General features: G+C 42.2%; 1 protein-coding gene across 7 annotated transcripts; it reads left to right on the top strand.

The window, feature by feature from the left end:
* Positions 1-3,486: 3,486 nt before the first annotated feature.
* On the top strand, positions 3,487-16,522 carry pax8 (paired box 8). 7 transcript variants are annotated; one of them, XM_071466746.1, is made up of 12 exons: positions 3,487-4,267; positions 7,124-7,268; positions 9,643-9,808; positions 9,935-10,132; positions 10,399-10,475; positions 10,706-10,831; positions 11,517-11,692; positions 11,926-12,070; positions 12,337-12,576; positions 13,054-13,155; positions 14,428-14,517; positions 15,496-16,522. In XM_071466746.1, the coding sequence occupies exons 2-12, from the start codon at positions 7,247-7,249 to the stop codon at positions 15,564-15,566; spliced, it is 1,413 nt and encodes a 470-aa protein (XP_071322847.1). In that variant the 5' UTR covers positions 3,487-4,267; positions 7,124-7,246; the 3' UTR covers positions 15,567-16,522. The 7 variants fall into 7 exon arrangements, with proteins under 7 accessions (XP_071322847.1, XP_071322849.1, XP_071322846.1 ...); XM_071466748.1 differs by having other exon boundaries at positions 7,119-7,268; positions 9,667-9,808; XM_071466745.1 differs by having other exon boundaries at positions 7,119-7,268.
* The last annotated feature ends 6,785 nt before the right edge of the window (positions 16,523-23,307 follow it).

Below are 23,307 nucleotides of genomic sequence, written 5' to 3'. Positions count from 1 at the left end.
GAGAGGACAGAATGGAGGGGAGCCAAAACAGATGGTAAAGGCTGGTTGGAGAGAAAAGGATGAGGGAGGGAAAGCTGAAAAGCTATTGGCAAACACATGCATCAAGACAGTAACAGCGAGGAGGAGAGGCGCGAAACCTAAACATGACTGGATCCAATATGGCAACATATAGACAACGCTGTAAACCACTGTTACATTCAGATGTCCACAGCTTTCTGGGTAAACAGTTAAACAGAACTCACTCAATATATATTGTGTCTATGTTGCCTCCCAGACCCCCCAGTGACATAGTGGGGCACCTGAGGACAAAAAATTAAAGAGTAATCTTAATTCCTGACTCTCATTCACCATACATATATATATATATATATATATATACACACACACACACACACAATTATTTTCCATGTAATATTAACCAAGATCAGGGTAGAAAACGTGGGTTTCAGCACTTGTGCACTGGGAAAATCATCGCCCTAATGGGATCATCAATACTGGGGTGTTTCTTCGGCTATTATGACCTAATTACCTGCCTCATCTCGACTCGCTGACCACAAAGAGACGTGCGCCCTGCTCGCCCAGATTCATAAAAGTTGTCATTAAGTGGCTGCTTTTCCCCGGGAAGCATTCAGCGAGTCAGACAGACAGTCACACCTCTGCGCAGTCGGAGTGAGGGATGAAAGATGCTCCGAACTGCTGAGAAACCTATTTCAAGTAAAAGTTTTGTAAAAAAAAAAAAAAAAAAAAAAAAGCTCCTCAAGAGTTTGGTGCGAGTCACTCACCGAGTTATTAATGTACCTTCAATAGATCTCACAGTGAAATTACTCCAATGTGCGCACTGTCTTTGGTGTGCCCTTATAATGACTGTATTTAGCCCATATTCCCTGTGCATTTTTCATTTTATTATCCTACTTGTATTCCCTGTGATGGTTTATTCTGTATATAAGTATAGTAAGGCTTTTGCTATAAAATAACCTGAAACCACTGGACTTTATTTCTCGTTTCCAGTGTAGTCTATGGCATTAGGTATCGTGGATAGGCAGCTCCCGTTTCAGTCACGTAGAAAATGTCCCAAAAACGTAGTTTAGTAGTTGAGCATGTTTCCTCTTATCAGTGCAGTCGGAAGTGTTTGCTCTGACCTTTTACCCTCACCTCTGTGGCCGCAGGTTATACGCTGCCTTTTTTTTTTTTTTTTTTTTTTTTTTGCGGAGACACAAACTTTGCTGGGGGAAGTAAATCCGGAGAAGCAGCCGTCAACAAGACACACCCGATAACAAAAAAAAAAAAGACCTAAACATGTCATAGCTTCTGCAGGCTATTTGTCAATAATCATAACTTTATTAAGTGAATTCATCATCCGTTCATACAGCCGCCTCCGCTTATGGCTGTTTCCAGGTGAGTTGCAGTTGTCAGCGAATACGTGAATAAACACTTGTAGGCCGTCTGCTTCTAACTGTGTCTTTTCTGACCGGGTATAGAGTTGGATAGTTTAGCATCAAAATTCATTTTTTAAATAAATCAAATATCAACCAGCATGCAAAGAATATTTTATCAAACCTTTTTTTTTTTTTTTTTAACTTTATGTATTTTTAATTATTTTCCGGATTTTGTTTCCCAACTGGCACCTTGTCAGCGGCCTGTGGGCATAGGCTACATAATAAAATAAAAAAAAAAACATTTAAAAAATACTTATTTAATAAGATAAAACAACCGTCCACATCTTTTAAATCAGGATAGTACCTTTTTTTTTTTTTTTTTTTTTCCACATTTTGTTTAGACAGCAGACTTAGTGACAGGGACAGAGTCCAGCCTGGCAGGACAACATGTCGGAGTGTGTGTGGGATCCTCTCCCCTCGCCAGGTGTCAGAGCAGCGAGTCGCTGCAGGTGAGATCAAGAACTCGTCTCTCACTCAACTATAATGAACAACCGCTGTTTATCTTCTGAGTAGCTCAGCTCCGATGAGATATTTGACAGCCCGCATGAAAAACGAGAGAGAGGACCCTCTTTGGGAGTTAATATGAGGACGCCTCAGATCCTATACAGTTGCAGGTCTCACATCATTACTTTTAGATTGTTTCTTAATATCGTGCTTTATGAGAGCCCGGATTTAGGGCGTGTATGGATTCTGCCCCTTGGCGAGTGGACCCGTATAATTAGGAGCTATTTTAATTCACGGTATCATCGCGATAGATACCAATCTGTGAGTTTTAATCCCTTGTTAAACTCTCTGTAACCTCTGCCTCTCTCCTCTGCCACTTCTCCCTCCAGGCACTTTGTCATTTTCTCTGCGCTCTGGTCACTTTACAGAGGACAGTCTCTGTTTCCAACCGATGTTATGATTCCCTTTAGTCTCCTGACGGTTTTATTTATTTAAAAACACTCGTCCCATTGTTCTGCAGCGGCACTGATGTAGAGTCAGAGCTTTTAAAAGACGGGGAATAAAAGACTTCAATCACAAACGGACCAGATAAGCGCTGAAGTTGCCCATACCAGTATTTTTCTCTTCCATTTTCTGGCTGGAAAAACCTGTCCCTGAAACTGAACACATTTATTTAAACTATTTATTAATTTTCACAGATTTACACACGAAGCGAAGCACTTCATTAAAAAAAAATTGCATCTGAATTTCTCCCATGTGAAATAGATCAGTTTCCCTTTAAGGAAAAGCTCCATATGGTTGGATGAAGCTGCTTTTATCAGACAGGGGACAAGGTGCCATGGATGTCTGTCGTTGGAGGTGTTGAGTTTGTTTTACAGGCTTGTGAGAACAACATTAGCAGCGCTGTAACTGGTGTGTGTGTGTGTGTGCGTGTGTGTGTGTGGGGTGGGGTGGGGTGGGGGGTGGGGGGTCCTGGCACCCTGGTGTGACATCACGCGTATACAGGGCCTGTTTCAGAGTCAACTCACTGCGCTTCCCAGAGGCTTCAAGTCATTTTCATCCATGCAAAAACACCTCCACACAGAAAACTGTTCCCCACACCCCAGCGTCCACCCTGCGTCCTGTTCAGGCTGGGAAATAAATGACAGGATGCACAGGTGAGCAACACTGAGAGGAGCTGGAGGCTCTGAAGAAAACCACAATTTCAGTTTCTTTAGACGACAATGATTTTCTTTTTCTTTAAAAAAAAAAAATCCTTTTTACTTATCCCATTCCCCATACCCCAATCTGCGTGTGCAAATTCGTGTTTATTTGATTTTTATTATTGTTTGTCCAACGGAGACAGAAAGACTCACCGTGTGTCCTGCTTTAGAGGAAACTCAAGTTTAAAGATGAATTGAAGGAAAAGAGCAAGAGGAGCTTCGACAGATTCCATCAAAAGTGATTTTTAAGGCTTTAACCAACAATTAGTCTTATTAGAAAAACACAAAATAAAATAAAGCCCAAACTTTACAAAAAGATGCGTCCGTTAAATGACTGGAGATTCAGGCTGGTTATTTCATGATTCCAGATGTTTTATTTGAGCGAAAGACAGATGTGAACACAAACATATAACAAATGAAATATATATATTTATATGACAAAATGCCTCCTCAGATAGAATTCACAACATTTAAGCAACTGGGGGATATTGATCATATCAATCTAGATTTACAGGACTGAAGGCGATTTAAATCTGTATCAGTTGGACAAACTTGGAAAAGTTTACCGATGAAGTTTGGGACCAAAGACTGATTTTCTTCCTGTAGTGATTTTATTGAAGTGTTCAACAGAAAAGCAGGCCTGCGAAATGAGCACATCGCGGGCCCGTCCCTCAGTCAGGTGTCAGTCTACCTGACGGGGACAACCTGTGGCGGATCGCAGCAGATCAGGCACTGAACTGTGTGTGGACTCCGGGCTCGGACCCTCGGAAACGGTCTCATCAAAGCGGGGCCGTCGCTGGAGGTGGATGGAAACAAGCCGTCTCCGTGACAAGTGTTTCCGTACAGTCGCCCAGTGCCATCAAAACACAGGGTCAGTCGTCCTGGGGGGGGGGGGGGGGGGGTCTTTCCTCTCCACAGAACCACACCTCCTCCTCTCTCTCTCTACCTCCTCCTCCTCCAATGGCTGCGTGGCTCCGTCCTCTGCGCAACCCCGGTTGGATAAAACCTGGCTGAGTGTTGGCTGCGCACACACAACACAACGCAACACAACACAACCGCCCGGACGGACGCACGCCGTGTCACACTACCAGAGAGTCCCGCCGTTTGGATAATATCAGAATATCTGCTGGGGGACGTTTGGTTTTTCTTTTTTTTTTTCTTATTTTTGAGCTCCATCGGTGAAAGGTAAGCGCTCATTGAAAGTGTCCACTGTGATCCAGCTGTTTTACATGGTGTCTGGCGGTAATAGCCTCATGATCCGCAGTCCTGAAGACAACGAGCTGAAACAGAGATTTCAATGATCAAAACAACAAACGGGGGAAAAAAAACAAAACAAAACCAAAAAACCTTCTGCAACACGCAGCAGGCTGCGCTGTCTGCTCATAATCGCTCTGCCTGGTGATACATAGAAAAATGAGACAGAATTAATGAGACCAGTTTTTGTATATATATATAATTACGGTATAAGGATGCGAGGCAGGTCCAGATAAGCTTAAAGTTTGTAGTAGAATTAGAAGAACCGGTCTTAATATGGTGACAGTCCTCAGTGCAGAAAAAGTAGCCTGCCTGAATATGAAATACCGCTGGTGAATTTTCAGGAGTGAATCCGAGGCTGTAGATAAATAATAAATATGCATGTACTGTATCTGTATGCTTGGCCCACTATGAGAGTTTACAGGCTGTAGTTTTGATTTAGACCTATTGCATTTTTTTTTTTTTCTCTCATCTAACAAGTTAAACTCTGTAGATAACTGCATTTCAATGCAAACAATCACAACACGTTGTAAAACATGCGCAAACCACTGGTCTTCTCAGGGGGTGGACTGTGACCGATATACACAATATGCAACTAAAGTTGAGTGATTCATCTTCAGAGTAAAACGGAAACGGTTCAACGGAAAGCAGAAAAACTCGCAAGACACAAGCCGTCATTTTAAAATGCAAAAAGAAGAAGAGATAATATAACAGACGGTAAACTAATTTCTGCAACACCGAGGCCAAGTGGAAAAATCCTGCGGGAATTTAATGTGTAAATCTCCATGTTAACTATAGTTATCAGTTATTATTAACAGGGGCAAACCATTCATTCACAAGTAAAAGTTAAAACGGTAAAAATGTTAATTACATTATACTCAGAGCCACATTATTCCACTTTGAAATCATGGAAATGCAAGAAGTTTCTTTGTTTTCAATCCTTCACTCAATTCTCAGTGTGATTCATTGATGAGTCCATCAGAGTTATATTGTTACGTTATTAGGAGAATTATATAATTATATTATTTTGTTGCAGCCAATTAAGAAGTAGCCTAAAATAATTTTCTTCGCATTTAAAAATGTGTAATTTTTTTAAAAAATAAGATTTTTACTATATATTTTTATTTTTGTATCATATCAATGATTTAGAGATACCTAAAGTGTGAAATTAAAATATTTAGGTTTCTGGAGATTTTTTTTTTTTTCAAATCACATCATGCGAACATTCATGATACACTTTTATATTCAACATAAAATTTTGAAAAAAAGAAAATTAAGTTTCACTGAAATTTCAAATGTGCTTTCAATTAAACGAATTAGTGTCAAATAAGTAAATCCTCACACAAACATCAAAAGACGAAACTTAATTGAACCTGGCAACAGCACAGCGGGATTTATTCCTAATCTTACCACAGTGCAAATGTTATTAGCCACAAACCAAAATAAGTGGGAATCAAACCAAACACTGCACCTTAACTTGTGTTGTCAATCATCACATCTCACAGAGTAACAGTGTGTGAGGGTCTGCTGAGTCCTTGCTTTATTTTAATGTGCCACCCAGCAGGACACGACAACACCTGACACGCTTACATGACATTTTGAATTTTGGCACTAAGCAGTTACACACATGCAAATCAACAATGTGATTCTTTTTCACTCGGATTACCTTTTAAAAACCAAGTATCTTATATTATTCCCGACAATTTGCCGCAGGTCCTGTCTGTGCGTCTGTCCATTTTTTATGATCATGTCACTGTCTCCTTTTCTATAACGTAATGTTTTGCTTTTTATGACCGTGAGCTTCGTGGGGCTTCATGTCCTTTAAAACACACGCTTCATTCCTCAGGTGGGAAAGACTCTGCTGAGCAGATGGAGTGATCGTGGCTTATATTGGCAATAACAGCTGCCAGTCACCACATTTACAGCAGACTTAACATCTTTTAGTTAAGAATGAAGACGCTAATAATCTGTCACATCTCTTAAAGCCACCAGTCTTCTTTGTTTTTCTTTTTAATGTCAACTCTGTCCAACAAATCCAAAATGGAGCAGCCACTGATCTTTAAAAAAACTTCCTTTGATTTATGGCCATTTGATACGTTGTGGTGACAGTTCTCTTGCTTTTTTTTTTTTTTTTTTTTTTTTTTTTTGCTTTTTAAAATTAGGGTTAATGTCAGATTTTGTTTAAAAGTAATTTTGTTAAACTCAGTAATAAGAAACACGGTTCAGATGAGTGATCCTCTCTCCTCAAACTCTCATCCCAACTATGATAACTTTACTTTCCCCACTTAGATCAAAACTATTTCTCATTACTCCTCAGTTTTCCTATTCAAGAGCCAAAAAGATATACACTACTGGTTATAACAATTATAAGGTGATTAATGAGGCCAGTCAATCCTAATTACAAAACGCTTAATGAAGGGAAATTTTATGTGTAATGGGAGCAGCCATCTGGGTTGGACTCAGGGGAAGAAAGTCTTAAATGTTTTAAGAATAATGATTATTAAATTGCATCATTTTTATGCAAAAATAGAAACGTGGACTTCCACAACTTCTCACAGTTAAAGTATTTTTAATGCTCTGCCAACCGGGCCTCCTGCTGTCCACAGCCTGGCTCTTTGAAGGCAGTAATTTAAAGGCAATACCCAGCATCTCTGTAGATATTAATGAAGACACCCAGAGTGCCACAGAGAACACCAGCTGAGTATTTGCTCTGTATGAGCTCAGAGGCATCACATCAGACAAACAGCCAACTTCACACATATACCCCTGTGTCCTCCTGCAGCGCAGGTGCACTCAGCAGCACACTCATGCCAGACGGGGCAGGACGAGGAGTAAAAACACTTTAACTGGGACAACGTGGAGCCGAGCATCACGTTCAGCTGGTGGAGCAGGGACCAAAAACTCAGGGATATGTCCAACAACACTGGAAGAGGTAAATACACAACACAAGCTGGACCCGTCCTCTCAGACTGTTCTGCTTCTTGAACAGTTTAAAGTTGACATGTCTGACATTCCCTGGCGTTGACAGGACATGAAAATAAGACTCGTTTTTTAAACCTCTGCATCTTTTTGTTAAGCGGTCATGATCTGCCTTCATATTGATAACTACTTAATATCCAGATTTCCCTCTGATGTATCATTATAATTCTAAAGTATGATACATTAATACACATTTGAGAATAGAACTACATTGCAGTGTGTCATAAACCATGGATTAAATGTTTGCACACTGCTTTTGAAGGCTCAGTGGGGACTAGGTCAAGTGTTGCCATACTGGGTATCAGCTGGTTCCTGCTCTTTGTTAGGTGATGTTTGCAAACAGCGTCTATGCCAAGTTTTGTTGCTTCTGGACAGTGTTTGGCCGGACTTAATATCTGGAAAACTGAATGGTTTCCAATGTAGCCAAAGGCAGGTCAATCACATTCAGCCACATATTAGCTGTGAAACACTGAAAATCTTTATTTACAAATATACAGTGGCACAGAGAGAGAGAGAGAGAGAGAGAGAGAGAGAGAGGGGCGTCCCACATTGTAACTCTTAAAGGGGTGAATTGATATTTTCCTCTGGTTGTGTGGGATATTGAGGAGGTTAATTGGATGGCACTTAGAGAACAATCCTCCACTGGTCAGAGCCACTTCTATCTATCCATCTATCTATCTATCTGCTTTGTTTTTCGGTGTGCACGCAATGTCTGTGCGCGTCCCTGTGACCCCCCCGGCTCCTCCGCTTTAATATCCTGCAGGTTGATGAAGCTTGGCGGGGAGATTTTTTTCCACACTCCGGTGGCAGCGTTAATAGAGGCTCCCCTTCTTTCCTCCCCTCCCTCCCCCCCTCCCTCCCCCCCTCCCTCCGCTTGGTCCGGCCGCTGTTTGATGTGGAAATGAAAGCTGGGAAAAGGCTGAGAGGAAGAAGTGGCTCAATGGGTTAAATTAAAAGCAATGGTGTTCTTGCAGAGCCACCACCGCGCAGAGAGGATAGAGGAGGCCGCTGCTCCGCCGCGGCGGGCCGCTCTGTGAGCTGCTGTTTACCGGGGGCACCGGTTGTTTTTCTGCGGGAGCCGCTTTGGCAGAGTTGAGGCGTGAAGCTCCTCTGTCGTTTTACAGCATACAGCTACATTCATGGAGCGTGCTGACAGTGTCGGGTTTTGTTTTGTTTTTGTTTTTTTTCATCAAATTTTTTTGCAGTTACACACTGAAGTCACAATATTTTCAACATCCGTTTAAATAACCTACATAATCCTATCAAAACGACATTAGAAATGATAAATTACGAGATTTATATGCATTAAAATGTAGTTATTGATAGAGATAGGGCATATCTAAAAAAGTTTTGGTTACTTATAGGCTCTTGTAAAAACAAGATTTAGGCAACTATATGTACATGAATAGAAATTAGCATATATACCATACTCACAAATATTTACTAGAAAAGATTCTGAAAATGTGATAATAATAATAATAATAATAATAATAATAATAATATCAACAATAATAAACTGTATTCATGTATTTTATATAAAAAGATGCATATAGTGTGCTTCACAAAAGTCATTTACATTCATTTCAATAATTCCCATTCAGTGAAACTAAGTGAGCCTCATTGTTTAACTTTCATAACAAATTAGGTCCATATCAATAAGAATTGTGAGCGTAAGACAGTAGGTGTTGTTTTATAACAAGCTAATGAACCTGTAAGTAATCAAACAGTTATCACTTTAGAGGTTGGGGCTTTGCTGTTTGGAGGTAAAGTCGAATAGGGGCATAATATCACATCCTTGTAGTTTTATACTTTTTGAGTGTAATTTCGTTTGAATGATTTGATCATATTTTTCCAAGTTATCAGAAGTTCCTGTTTTATCTCTCTATTTTAAATAAATAATTAAAAAAATCAACTCCAGAATGTGGATATCATAATCTTCTCCACACAGTCTTATTAAAAATGTAATAATTCTCCTCTGCACATTTTAGTTTCTTTACTTTCAGCCAAGTAAAATGTCAAATAAAATGCAAATAAAATTGCTACAGCAACAACACGATAAAATACTGTCTCATTACCTGTGGTTAGCCAATGACATGTATTTGTTAGACAGAGGTTCTGTGTGGATGTCCACACATCTAAGATGAGTGTGTTTGTTTGAGCAGTGCAGGAGTATCTATATCTGAGTATCTGTGTGTGTGTGTGTGTGTGTGTGTGTGTGTGTGTGTGTGCCCGCAGGTGCGTATGACTTTTCTAGTTGCAATGCGATGATGTTGGCATGTCTCAGGTTCCATGACATTTATGAGTGTTCATCCCCCCTCCTCCCCCAGGTCATGGGGGTCTTAACCAACTAGGTGGAATGTTTGTTAATGGCCGTCCACTTCCGGAGGTGATCCGGCAACGCATTGTGGACATGGCCCACCAGGGGGTTCGGCCCTGTGACATCTCGCGGCAGCTCCGAGTCAGCCATGGCTGCGTCAGCAAGATCCTGGGACGGTAAGTACACCAACAAGCACCTTACTCAACTTCCTGTCACTGTTGATCCGCCTGCTCATGTTCTTTGACCTCTGGAAGTCTGTTTACGCCTAAAGCAGAAGTCCTTTACACCCTCCTTTTTTTCAGCTACTATGAGACAGGTAGCATCAAGCCTGGTGTGATTGGTGGCTCCAAGCCCAAGGTGGCCACCCCAAAAGTTGTGGACAAGATTGCAGAATACAAGAGGCAGAACCCCACCATGTTTGCGTGGGAAATCAGAGACCGACTGCTGGCAGAGGGAGTGTGCGACGGCGACACAGTCCCCAGCGTGAGCTCCATTAACAGGTGACAAACTGAATTATGAACGTAATCAGGTTAGAGCCGCTGTGGCTCAGCAGTCAGGCTGTTAGAGGAAAGGTGGATGAGTGAGAAGACGTACAGCATTGGGGTTATGAAATCAGCATCTTCCCATCAAAGACGTTGCATTAAATTAAGGCTATACATTTCTGATGGTCCTGAACGTCCCCTCATGCTATCATTATGGCAGCATTTACACCAAACAGAACATTTTAAAGTAACTTTAAATGTTAAATTGTTGTTTTTTGTTTCAGAATAATCCGAACAAAGGTCCAGCAGCCGTTCAATCTGCCTCTGGATGGAAAAGGCCTGAGTCCAGGACATACCATAAGTAAGTCTGCACCATTCACAAACACATGCACAGTGAAGGTTGTGTATCATCATCCATATCTACAAGCATTATAATGTGATGCTGAAGGATTAGGGTTAAAGATAGAGTGCGTTCATTGTTCTGTAGGATTAAGCTCGTGACCTTGTGGTAACAGGACCGCTGAGATGTACAGCATCATTTCCGCTCTCTGTCTCAAATCTGTCTGTTTTTGTTTTTCCTCTCGCTCACAGTTCCCAGTTCAGCTGTCACCCCTCCTGAATCTCCTCAGTCGGACTCCCTGGGCTCCACCTACTCCATCAGCGGCTTGTTGGGTATCCCCCATCCCAGCGCCGAGGGCAAGAGGAGCCACGATGACAGTAAGAATTAGATCAAACGAATGAGACACCACATGTCGGTGCAAATTAGTTTTGTTGTGGTGGTACTTGGAACCAAGTCTATCAGATATATATATCACCATGACAGATGGAGGAGGCGGTTACTATTCCCACCAAAACAGAGAAGACAGAGGCAAATGTGGCTGAAAAGCAAACCTCACAGAAATAATTTCCAAATACAAGCATTTATATCCGGCAACTTTGTTTCAGGTTAAGGTTTAGTGTAGTTTAGGACATGTCTTTGAAAGCTGAAAAGCACCTATCACTCTACAGTTTGCTTTATTTACTTATTTGACCTTTATAGCTCCCATTAAGGTCAAGTTTCTCTGTCACAAGTGAGAACAGGCCAAGAGCCATCAAACAAAGAGCCATGTTGTGTTCATTCAGTTGAGTTCAGTTCAAAACACATAATTCATCCCTTAAAGGCAATTCACACACATAAAGAAATGATCCTCCTCTACGAAAACATGACACCCTTTCTTCTGTATTGGCCACTGGCACGAAAGTGAACCACGTTATCTTGGATAGATGTTAGTATGAGTGTAAAGTCAAAAGATGGAATAAGCTGAGAGTCATTTTAGAACATTTACTAATGAAACAGGTGAATTTTTGAGGCCAGAATCCCGCCCTGAGGAATTTCTCCTCTGTCCCCCTCGGTGTCTCACAGGTGATCAGGACAGCTGTCGGCACAGCGTGGACTCTCAGGGCAGCGGGGGTGTCCCGAGGAAACAGATGAGAGTGGATAATTTCTCAGCAGCCTCGCAACATCTGGATTGCGGGTTTGAGCGTCACCACTACCCACCGGACTCATTCAGCTCAGCTTCCAGCAGCAAGACAGAGCAGGTAGCAGCACACAGCAAATAAGCAATGTTCAATATACAGTGAAACACTGGTAACTGGACACACAAAGTGCTCAAAAGGATAAATATATACATGACCTGGTTTTGTTTGCTTATTTTATTTCCATTTCAGATTGTTTTCTGAACTATTTGGAATTGGAAATTACAAAAAAAAATCTGCCTTTGTTTTTTCACTTGCACAAATGCACATTTGCTCCTTCCACTTTTCTCCAATAGCTAATCCCTGTTCGTCATCCCCAGACTTTGTACCCGCTGTCCCTCATCAACGGGAGCTTGGACGAGACCAAGACCAGCCTCTCAACATCCAGCTCCACCATTGGACGGAATCTGACAGCGCACCAGAGCTACACCATGGTGACTGGTGAGAGTCTTAATGTTAGAAGATGATGGCCTTTGACTCCTGTCAAGCACATGACGCAAGGTTGAAGTCCTCAACATGCTAATTCTTAGCATCAGCATCTTGTAGACTGTTACACAACCCTGAAACCACTCACTCTTTGTTTGTTTTGCACGTGTCACTCAGTTTGTTTTCTTTCTAAGTTTGTAGTCCCACTCATGTGCACCATTTGTTTCCATTTTCTCATCCACCTGCCCCACTTCGCTGCACGCTGGCTGTCACCACCTCAGAGCCCCTACAGTCCCTGCCGCTCTGTCTAAAACAGGAAATGTCCCCAGAAGTGACCAGCACAAGCCCCTCCCCAAACATGGCAGCATCCAACCTGGCGTTCGTGGAGCTGCAGGCGCTGCAGAAACCTGTTTCTGTCAGCAGCAGCAGCTGCAGCTCCAACCATTTCCCCAATGCATTCAACTCATTCTCCCATCATGCACCAGTGTACGGGCAGTTCAGCGGTCAGTCTGTCATATCAGGTAATGCAGGCATCCATCTTATTCATGTTCATATTCATAACAAAGCATTTGTATTTGCAAGTGGCACTCAGCGACTAATGATTATTTTCATAATCTGCTGTTTATTTGATGAATTTTTTAATTAATCATTTGGTCTTTGAATTATCAGAAAAATAGTAAAAAAAAAAAAAAAAAAAAAGAATTTTCTGTTTGACTCATTTAGAAATCTTATCAATCCATAACTCTAAAATATTCATTTTTTTGGTATCTTTCCTTATAGAAAAAAAAAAACTGAAGTGATAAACCCTTTATTGAAATTGTTGCAAATAATAGTCTGATGATCAACTAATCTGTTGATCAGCTCATTGCTTCAGATCCAATTCAGTGTATTTTACTCTGCGGCAAAATAAAATTTTAAAGCATCTCGTAGCTGTAACAAATGTAAAATAATGACCTGAATTTAATTTCCATATTGACAGTAAAGGTGTGTGTTTACAGGGCGTGACATGGTGAGCTCCACCCTGCCAGGTTACCCACCTCACATCCCCTCCCCTGCCCAGACTGGATACTCCTCCTCTGCCATCACAGGCATGGTAGCAGGTAAGGGACCCACACATGACCAAAAATATTTAAGACAATTTTCAAAAGCCAAAAGCCGAATTAGGAATAAATTAAAAATCCAAAGCGAATGAATGAGTCAAACAAGTAGAGAGAAAGTGAAGGGAGGGGGATGAAGGCAGGAAGAAAGGGAATAAAGAGAAAGAAAAGGCCGTGATGGAGGCTTGTAGATTAACAGGGAGACAGGCTGAGTTAATGAGTAGCTGTGCCAGTGTGGTGAACTGTGTGGGTGTGTGTGCCGGTGCACACGGGCCCAGGGGGTACAGAGACCAGGCTAGGGGTTCCGCCCTGCTGCCCACCCACCCCCCAACTCACACAGACACCTCTGACCACACATTGCCATGGGAACCAGGGGGCCCGCGAGGGAGATGCAGGGGTGGGCGGAGGGGGTGTAAAGTCTGGATATGAACGAAGAGGAGGCGGTCTTTGTGGTGGGTTTTGTGTGTGTGTCTGAGTGTGTGTGTGTGTGCATGTCTGTGTGGGTTTCGGTGTATGTGTGTCCATGTCAAGATGCCTGCATACGACCAGATAGAGAGAGAGAGAGAGAGAGAGAGAGAGTGTGAGTGAGAGTGTTTGTGTGTGTGTGTGTGTGTGTGTGTGTGTGTGTGTGTGTGTGATGTACCTTTTTTATTTGAAGTCTGCCCTCCGAAGCGCGAAATGAGAGGGTCTGATTTATTATTTTTCTGGTGGGCTCGCTGTGAGGAAGCGTTGATACACAATTACTGAGTGAAAGGGGGGGGGGGGTTAGGACAGGAGAAGGAGGGGGAGGAGGAGTTGGGGAGCTCAGGGATTCATTCCAGCCAACATAATTACCAATTAGATATTGGAATGTTAAAAAAAGAGAAAAGAAAGAAAGAGGAGTGCTTGAAAGCAGGAAGTGTAGGACGGAGGAGGAGGAGGAGGAGGAGGAGGAGGAGGAGGAAGGCAGAGGCTGAACGATGCGAGGGGCCGAGTGCTGAGGAAAGAGGGTGCAGAGGGCTAGCTGCATGCACGCACCACTGGGCCGAGGGATTTTACCCTCAGCCATCCACCTGCACCACAGATTAATGGTTTACAGGCTGCACTAACTGTTGGTGAATTATGAGCTAAGGCTGAGCAGATGCTGGCACACACACAAACAACCCAACTCCACAGAGCCCTCGGCCATGACTTAGCTCTTCCTTTTAATAACGAATGTTTTTCCTTGTTGCTGTGGTGTGTTTTATCTGCGGGATGTGAGTGTTTGATGAAGTTTTTTCTCTCTCTCTCTTGCAGCAGGTACAGACTACACTGGTCAGTCCTACAGCCATTCGCCCTACACCTCCTACAGTGAAGCCTGGAGGTTCACCAACTCCAGTATACTGAGTGAGTAAGGACTGACAGTGTTTGTTTACTGCTGACAACCTCATGCATCTAGCACCTTATCTATGAATATATTTAGTTTTACTGGATGGTAACAAACATGACCTTCACAATAAAAGACAGATTACTTAACATGGTTTTCAGGAGTATCTGCATAAACTCAGAAGAAGAACTCACTTGTGCTGAGCTTATGATTCACAAACATTTTGTCGTGACAGTGTGCGGCTGCCAGGAAGTTGCGTGTAAATTCCCACAGTCACATGTCGTATAATTTCCCCCTGGCGGACACCATTACTTCACATGGCTTTAATATTTGTTTTATTTATTCAATCTATTTAACCTTTATTTAACCAAACAAGTTCACAACAGCACCTGTTTAAGGTTGGGCCACTTTTGCAGCATAAAAAGTTGCAGGCAAAACAATAACAAATCAGACAGGAGACGATTAACAAAGGAGTCATTTACCAATTTTGCAATCAGACACCACAATTTAAACTCTCTTTCCCATCTCTGTTCATACATTACATTTAGATTCACATTTATTCATTTGTTGGCAAACTAATGAGGTGCAGTCTAGAGTAGAAAAGCCTTCAAGAATAAATCTCACAACAATCAGGATGGACGATGCAGCGATGTAATGATTGCAAGAACTTGCATTTATCTCACTGCCAGATATGCAGAGGTAAAATTAAAAACTGGGATCCAAAATTGCATCAACAAAAAGATAGATATTTTGAAAAACAAGACTCAGATGTCCTGGTTAAAGAAGGAAAGTCACGCATTTCTCTTATCTTTTTGATTCCTCAAGAGTCACGAGAGAGAGATTCAGACTCAATCCACTTGCAGGACAAACAATCCAAGCTGTTCAGACTTCCAGCTCAACCATCTGCTGTAAAACCTCAGATAAGATGGATAAAGAAAGTCTGATCCAACCCCAACACCACCATCAACACCTTCCTCCATCTGTGTCTCCCCCCGCAGGTTCTCCCTACTACTACAGCTCGGCCTCCCGCACAGCTCCACCGTCTGCAGCCGCCTACGACCACCTCTAGTCCCTGCTGCATGGACAGACTCGACCCGGACCGACAGCGGAGGACCTTACATCAGCTGACACGTCTGATCACGGACCAAGGCATGAAAGTCAAAACTGGATGTGAACTTGAGACTCTGCTGACAAACCAGCAACACATATTTTTACACCCTCTCATGGTCCACCACACCTACTTCTGCATTATTTATTTGTCAGTACTGACACCATTTCCCAGGGTTGACTCTGACTCATGTGCGTTTACACATTGCTAACACTGAACTCCTCACAGGGCCCGTTTCCAGAGACTCAGCCTGACGTCTCGCATCAAGGTGCATATTTTCAGTATATAGAGCTCTTTAACGCTGTTTTGGCCAAAGACTTTCTTTCTCGCACATCTGCAACTTGACTCCACTGTTTCAGTGAGTAGGGATATGCAACTTCTTTATACTGAACTATGCCTGCTTTTGTTTACAATGTTTTAGTTTTTTTTTTTACTTGTGAATCCTGCCCTATCATCACAAATTAATTATTTTCATTATCTGCGTGTGCTTGCAAATTAATTTTGTGATTCGTTCTCACTGTAAATTCCGATTTGAAGAGCTTTCCTGTAGTGTTCATAGACTAAAGGGTGACACATTAAATCACTATTACAACAAAATGCCCACGTATGCCCCTCAAAGACAATTAATGTATCTGTTTAGCAATATGTACATATTGTAAATGATGAATTACTTATGGGGAAGCGATGCAATTTTACTCAGAGAATGACTGATGACGGAGGGGGTGATTTGGCTACTAAAACCAACAAGGCTTGAAATACATTTGTTTTGCTTCAAATACATTTAGTTTGTTGTCATGCTGATGTTCTGATGTTTGGTACGAACTGTGACTATTTTTTCTTATACTGTTATTAATATTATTGCAGATGTAAATAATGAATTTCTAAAGAATTATTTTAATTAAAGCATGACAAATTTATCACTGTTTTTACTGTTGTCATTTTTCTGGATGGTTCTGATTTTAAATGCTATAATCTAAGGATAAATAGTCAATATTTTCTTTTTCCTTTAGCCTAAATAATTGTAGTTTAGGTGTACAGTAGGCTTCTGATATTTTGTCATATCATGTGTTTAAAATGCTCTATTGCTGCATTATTACACTACTTCTTATAACAAGGCAGCTGAAGTTTCTTCTACAAACTGATTTATAATGTTTAGTCGTTTTATTATTATTATTGTTATTATCATTTGTAGTCAGGCTGTGTTACACATTCGTAACAAGCTGTTTTATTTGAAATGTTGGAATTTTTTTTGCAACTCTCAGCATTTTAAAAGGACGAAATCAATGATCCCGAAAACCCGCGCATCTGTTTAATTTCTTTTTTTATTTTCTGCATCATGTAGTTTTATTTGCAATTATTTGGCCCCTCTTTGAGGCCTCATTATAGTGGCGCGTTAACGAGGCCACGGTTCGGCGGGGCCCACCTGGTGCCACCACTCCCTAAACGAGACCCACAGCACGTGAAACCGGGCGTTTAGGCCCCTGCTCAGACAGCTGGGTTTACACTGGACACATAACGTTGGCTAACTGTAGTTGTATATGTAACTAATGCTGCAATGATACAGAGACTTTTGAGTTTTAAGTTTCAGTTTTATTTATTTGCACAAGTTCAAATTAAACTTGCATAGAAATAATGACAGAAATGAATATGCTGGGAAGTATAACCAAGCCTGAAACGGCTTATTACCTCTACCTAAACAGCCTAATATTTAATAAAATAAAATAAAAAACCATACTGTAAAACATACAGGCTATAATGATAACGATACTGATATGAATATAGTTTATAATCAGTCCATTAAGCAGGTGTTCTGAAGCTTTTGACCATAGTGCATGATCTTCCTCAGCATAAGAGGTTGCCGTGGAATTATAGATGTGATAGCCTATGAGTGATGATGAAGGTATGAATGTATGTATGAACAAGCCAATTAATGTGATATGTACATATGTAATATGTGTGATATAGTTTAAAATATCAAAAAAATTTGATTTAGGTCTATAGAAAAAATGAAACTTGACTTCTTGACTGTTTCTCGGTTATTCTTTGTTTTTGTTTGCTTAATTGCTGAACTTACTTATTGGGTCTCCTCTCCTCTTTGGAACTGTTAAAAACTAAACTTACATATTTTAGTTTTATATGTTTTGTTTTTGTTCTTTTTATTATTTAAAGAAACCTTAGGATTTCTAGCAGTGAGGAGAACAAATGTGCACTTGAACTTGCTTCAGTTATCCGGTTTTATGGAGGCCACTGTTGGTCTCATTAGACCACTGTGATTTCTGCAGTAATTTTCAGTTCACAAACCTCTGTGCCGTTCATGGCCTAATTCATCATTAAAGAAACCCTCAAACCTAATTACATAACTCTTGAATGAGACTGTATGAAGGCTTTTTGTCTGACTTCTATGACAATCACTTAAAGTCCTCAATATCAGTTCAGTCAGAGCAGTATCTGTCTGCTGATGAAAACCAGCTCTGACGTCTTTCTGTTTACACTATGCACTTCTCTTTCTCTCTGTTCCTCCAAGCCTTCACTCTCCTCACATTTCAACATTTTCCTGACTCACCTCTTTACACCCCTCTCTTTGTATCCCTCTCCTGCAGCCGCAATACTGTACACACTGCGTACCGCCCTGTAAACTTTAAACAATAGCTGCACTTCATCCCATTGTTGTCCAAGTGGCCTGGCCCACTCCAGACGGCCCATCAACTGACTGGACACTCATTCTTTCCAGTTCCCTGCCCAGGCATGCAGAAACACACACATCTATATACATTCATACATACAGAGGAGCTTTTAAGTGGATGTGCCTCACAGGGACGAGGCAAGCCTTTTAACTGAACCCAGTTTCGGATTTCTCAGCCAGCTGACGGCCAGCCAGAGAAATAACAGCAGCAAACGTTAAACATTAACAGTCTCACTGCCAACAGAGTAAAAAACAAAAAACATTATACTGCAACACACAAGGCACAGCAGAAATAACTCCCCTCTGTCTCTCTGTGGGCCTATTAGCGAGGAGGTTTCGGGCCACAGTGCTTCTGGTAATGAGCCCGGCAGCACAATACAGGCACCGGGCCGGAACAGCTGAGGGCAGACAAAGCTGGCAGGACGGGGCGACCGAGACTTACTACATTTAACACAGAGCCATACGAACACTGTGTATGTGAGATGGAGAGACAGAGCAAGAATGTCTATCAGTGTGTGTGTGTGTGGAAAAGGAGGCATGTGTGCCATTACCATTAAGGGGACAAACTCAAAGACAGAATGGGGGGCCCCTGGAGAAATTGCTGCCAAAAAGGCAGCAGAGGAGTGTGTGGCAATCAGTGGGATGACGGGCTGGGGTTGTCCTGCACCAGTCATCTGGAAAGTTCTCCACTTATCTCTGGGCCGGAGACACTGGCCAACCAATTCAGCCCAGCAAATAAGTATTATGTAGTCCGACAGAATTTGTCCATCCAAATGAGCTGCAGAACACGTCGTTGTTTTAAACTGTGAATGGCAGCGGTGCTGTGTCAGCCCCGCCCGGTTCAGGCTTTTTGTGGCCCTCGAGAAAACCCAGATTGTGTGAGTGAACCCATCACCTTGTTTATTAATTGTTTTGGACAAAGCATGGCTGATTATTCTGAACCCTTCCTCTGAACCATGCTGCTCTTTGAATCTCTGCAAATATTTTGGAGCTCTTTCACGTTGTGAGGTCCTCATTCTGCTATGTGGAATTTGCTGGCAGCGTTAGTACCAACTCATCCTTCTTTGGATCCTCACACTTATAATACAACTAAAGTAAGCTACAGGATGCTGCAACTGAAGTGCTTGCAGAGCGTCAAACAGCGTTTAAAACCTTTTTTGACTTTATTATTGGGGAAGCTCTGTTTCATAATTTTTGTAACTTTGCAAAACCATCAACAAGCACGCCCACACAACCATTATAATGGGAGGCAGAGCTTCCAGCTGCCTGATCCCCACCAGTGGAACCATCTTCCAGTTTGGGCCCAGGAGGCAGATAACCTCTCCACGTTCAAGAGCAGCCTTAAAGCTTTCCTTTCTGATCAAGCTTGTAGTTAAGGCCAGTTCAAGATTGCCTTGAACCAACCATAGTTATGCTGCTACAGGCCTAGACTGCTGGGGGACTTCCCATGATGCACTGAGCTCCTCTCTCCACCTTTCCCTCTCAGTCTGTACAAGTTCATATTCCATTGTAGCGTATTACTAACTCGGCTTCCTCTCTCTCCCGTAGTTCTGTTCTTTCTCCTCTCTCCTCCTGTTGCTGTCTGCAGGTCTTTCTGCCTCCGGAGCTGTAGAGACTGGATCTGTGAGTGCAAATCACCTACTGCCCTATTTATAATTCATAATGCGAAATACAGAAAGACTTTACCTGGCACTGGCTTAATTATCATTCTGTGAACTCGCTCGACATTCATAGAAGTCCTACGCTCCAGCTTTAACTCTTCACACGCTTTTCATATGTTCTGCGGAGAACAGCACTATGAATGCCTTTGAAGCGAGACCGTCCCGCTTCTTCTGCCCCCTGGTCAAACGACACGTTGTACAAACGAGCTTATTTCAAATATAGCATCAACATGCTCGTAGCACTTTCAGGCTGTGCTTATAGACACAGAAGTGCTTTGAGCTAAATTCTAATGCTGATGCTCATTATTTGTGAGCATGTTTCAAGCATAATATTTATTATGGTCACTATCTTAGTTTAGTGTGTTATCATGCTAACATTTGCTAATACGCAATAGAAACAACATAGCTGAGGCTAATGGTAATGTCAGTAGATTTGAAAATCTAAGTGCTGTAAAAAAAAAATTTAATATTGATGCCATCAGCAGAAAAGTGTGGGGACCACCAAGACGTTTACAGTTCATCCTCTGGGTAGGACCTGATTTCATGGCAATCTAAATTGTTTAACCAAAAAATAATAATAATTTGTACTTGTGCTTAGAGTTTTTATTTTGTCATGCTGCTGTTTCTGAGGTTAAAAATTAACCTTCAAGTTAAACACCCAATATTCTCCACCCAGCTATCGTCCAAACTGGCCCGACTCTTTGCTGCATGTCATTCCCCTCATTTCCTGTGACTCTACACGATCCTATCTAATAAAGGTGCAAGAATGCCCAAAAATTAAAAAATGAATTAAAAAAAAAAAACAGTGTCAACCTCATGGTGGCACTAAAAGTTCGAGGATCACCAAGGTCAGTCAGAATGTCTCTGAACTCTGAATGTCTGTACAAAATTTTATGTCATTCGATTGAGCAGAGACATTTCAGTCTGGACCAAAGTGATGGACCAGACCACATCACTGTCCCTGTAGTCGCTCCACTGGCATGGCTAAAAATACTGGTATCAGAGACACTTTGTGATCACACGCCAGAAAAAAAAGGCCTCACAATGCCTGAGCGGGCTTCAAATGACAACACCTTCATCAAATTTCAAGAAGCTATCTAATCTCTTAAATCACCTTTAACCATAATGGAACAAATGTGCCAGTCAAACAGACCAAAGTGGTCTAACAGAGGGTGTTTCTGTGTAGGAACAGAGGGAAGGAAACACAGGTGCCCTGTGTCGGACCGGCCTATTAAACAACACACAGGCCCTGAAGGCAGGAAGCTGCTATTGACTGGGAGACATCAAGAAACACACACCTTTCAAAGCACACACACATTCAAACACTATACACACACAATGAGGTGGATAAAATCTGCCAGGTATCAGGTACTGCCCTGAGGGTGGGGGTTGACCTGCGGAGGCCGGGGGGAGTCAAACACAGCTGACAAATAGCTCATTCAACATCACATACACATCTCGATTATACTGATTTATCTCTGACTTGCACACAGTAGATTAAATATTACTAAGTAAGGGAAGAATAGATGCAAATATTCAGAGATTTGGATTCGATACTGGAGTGAAGACTGATGCTTGCATGAGTTGAAAGATGAATTGAGATAAGAGGGAGGAGATTAGTTCACAAACATTCGTGCTCTGCCCCATACATCGCATTAACCCACGCAGCGCCGACTCTGAGATCCCGTCTGGTATGTTTGTCCTGCATCTTAAAAGCCGCTGAGTCTGTGCCCGAGGAGTGTTGTCAGAGGCGGGAGTGTATGTGGAAGAGGAGAGGGCGAAGAGAGGTCATGCGTTGAAATACCCTTAAGCAAGGCACTTGCTTTAACTCTTTCAATGAGATGCTCCTTAGCTACAAAAGCCAGCATTTGTAAAAGGGGCAGGAAGAGTCAGTTATGATGAAATCTAAAGAGTGATTCATGTTTGGACTGGGTCTGATTGGCAAATAAAATGAAAATGTCTGGGTTTGAGTCTGGCCATGAGAAAAGCTACACTAATGAGCCCAGTCTGGGGGAAAAAGGGTAGGGAAGATGTTTTTCTTCAGTGCCTCCCATCTCTTTGAAAGCAAGTTATAGCAATAAAAGAAAATCACTTCCACTGAAAAGGAAAATGACACTCGGGCAAATATACGGAGTGTGTTTGGTTCTTTGCAGTCAGAAAGTATAGGAGCGGTACAAGTGGATGCTGGATAAGAGCAGGAGAGAATAAGAGTGGAGTTAATGTCTCAGTGAAAGAGGCAAATGGAGTCTGAGTGGAAAAACAAAACCCCTGAAAGGACCACAGAGAGATTTCAAGGGCCCTGGATGGAGAGAGCCACATCACAACGGCGGCAGTCAAGAGCAAATGATGGAGACAGAGAAACAGAAGAGGGAGGGGGACGCAGAAGAAGACAGTTTTTCAATAGCCAGAGTGGGAGAAATCAAGTGTTAGTGGGGATAAGAGATAAAAAGTAACAAGTAGAGCGTGCAAGGCGTCAGCAGCAGATGGAGAATGCGCGTCAGGAGGAGCATTGAGGGCAGATAAAAAAAAAAAATAAAAAAAAAATTCTCACGGATGAGTGTGATCATCTGCAGTCCGGTTTATGTTTGTTTGCAGGTGTTTGTGGCTTATATTTACTGAGCATTTCAGAGCTATTGTGCACGTTGGGCAATGTTCAAAGCAGCACTGCATGTGAGGGGGAGGAGAAAAGCGGACAGAAGTGACCTTACGTGTCGGGGTCTTTGCTGGACAAGCCCCTAATGATCACAACTTGAGCTCTTGCCTTTTTAATTACCCACCCAGGCCTGACTGAGTCGCACAAAGCTCGAGAATGGGGTGGCACAAATGGAACAAAAACAGGCCAATTCCTTGGGAAGGATGCCCTCTGAACCCGGCAGCTAATGCAGCCCCTGCTGCTCCAGCCCGTCATTATTGTTGTTGGAGAGGAGAAGAGAGATGGCACTCCAAAACAAGGCCACCACCGCCGCCGAAGTCATGGTCCACAGGCCATGTGAGAAGAGATTCAGTCGAGGGCTCCACTGTGACGCCAGCGCCAGACCAGCACCTTTAACAGATTGGGGCCCTGAATGTAACACATTATTAATCACTTCAGTTTGATCTGAAAAACAAGAAAACAAGAGCTGCTAATGGCTGATTCTTTGCTGTATTATTTCGTCACAGGCCCGAGAGCATGTAGGTTAGCCAAGATGGCGTCACCGTTCACCACGCCAGGCTGCCCCTCCCGTCGCCGCTGAAGGTGCTGTGGTGGCCCCGGGCCCCTGTCACTCATGTGGCCCATCAGTCACCTTCATCTGCAGAATCTGACTTTATCTTAATGAGCCTTTGTTATTCCTGCGAATGAATGGAGACTGCTTCCATT

This window comes from Trachinotus anak, unplaced genomic scaffold, assembly GCF_046630095.1.
Source record: "Trachinotus anak isolate AG129_WGS33_773 ecotype Australia unplaced genomic scaffold, CSIRO_AGI_Tana_v1 ptg000028l, whole genome shotgun sequence".
NCBI lineage: Eukaryota > Metazoa > Chordata > Actinopteri > Carangiformes > Carangidae > Trachinotus > Trachinotus anak.
The sequence above is the reverse complement of the archived record's forward strand: the minus strand, read 5'-3'. Positions and strand labels throughout refer to the sequence as shown.

What these genes read in the sequence shown, in the direction of transcription:
- pax8 (XM_071466746.1), top strand. Translation starts at nt 7,247, where the DNA reads ATGTCCAACAACACTGGAAGAG. An exon ending in CCAGCAGCAAGACAGAGCAG is followed by an intron (nt 11,693 to 11,925) that starts GTAGCAGCACAC and finishes TTTCTCCAATAG; the next exon opens with CTAATCCCTGTTCGTCATCC. An exon ending in GAGCTACACCATGGTGACTG is followed by an intron (nt 12,071 to 12,336) that starts GTGAGAGTCTTA and finishes TCACCACCTCAG; the next exon opens with AGCCCCTACAGTCCCTGCCG.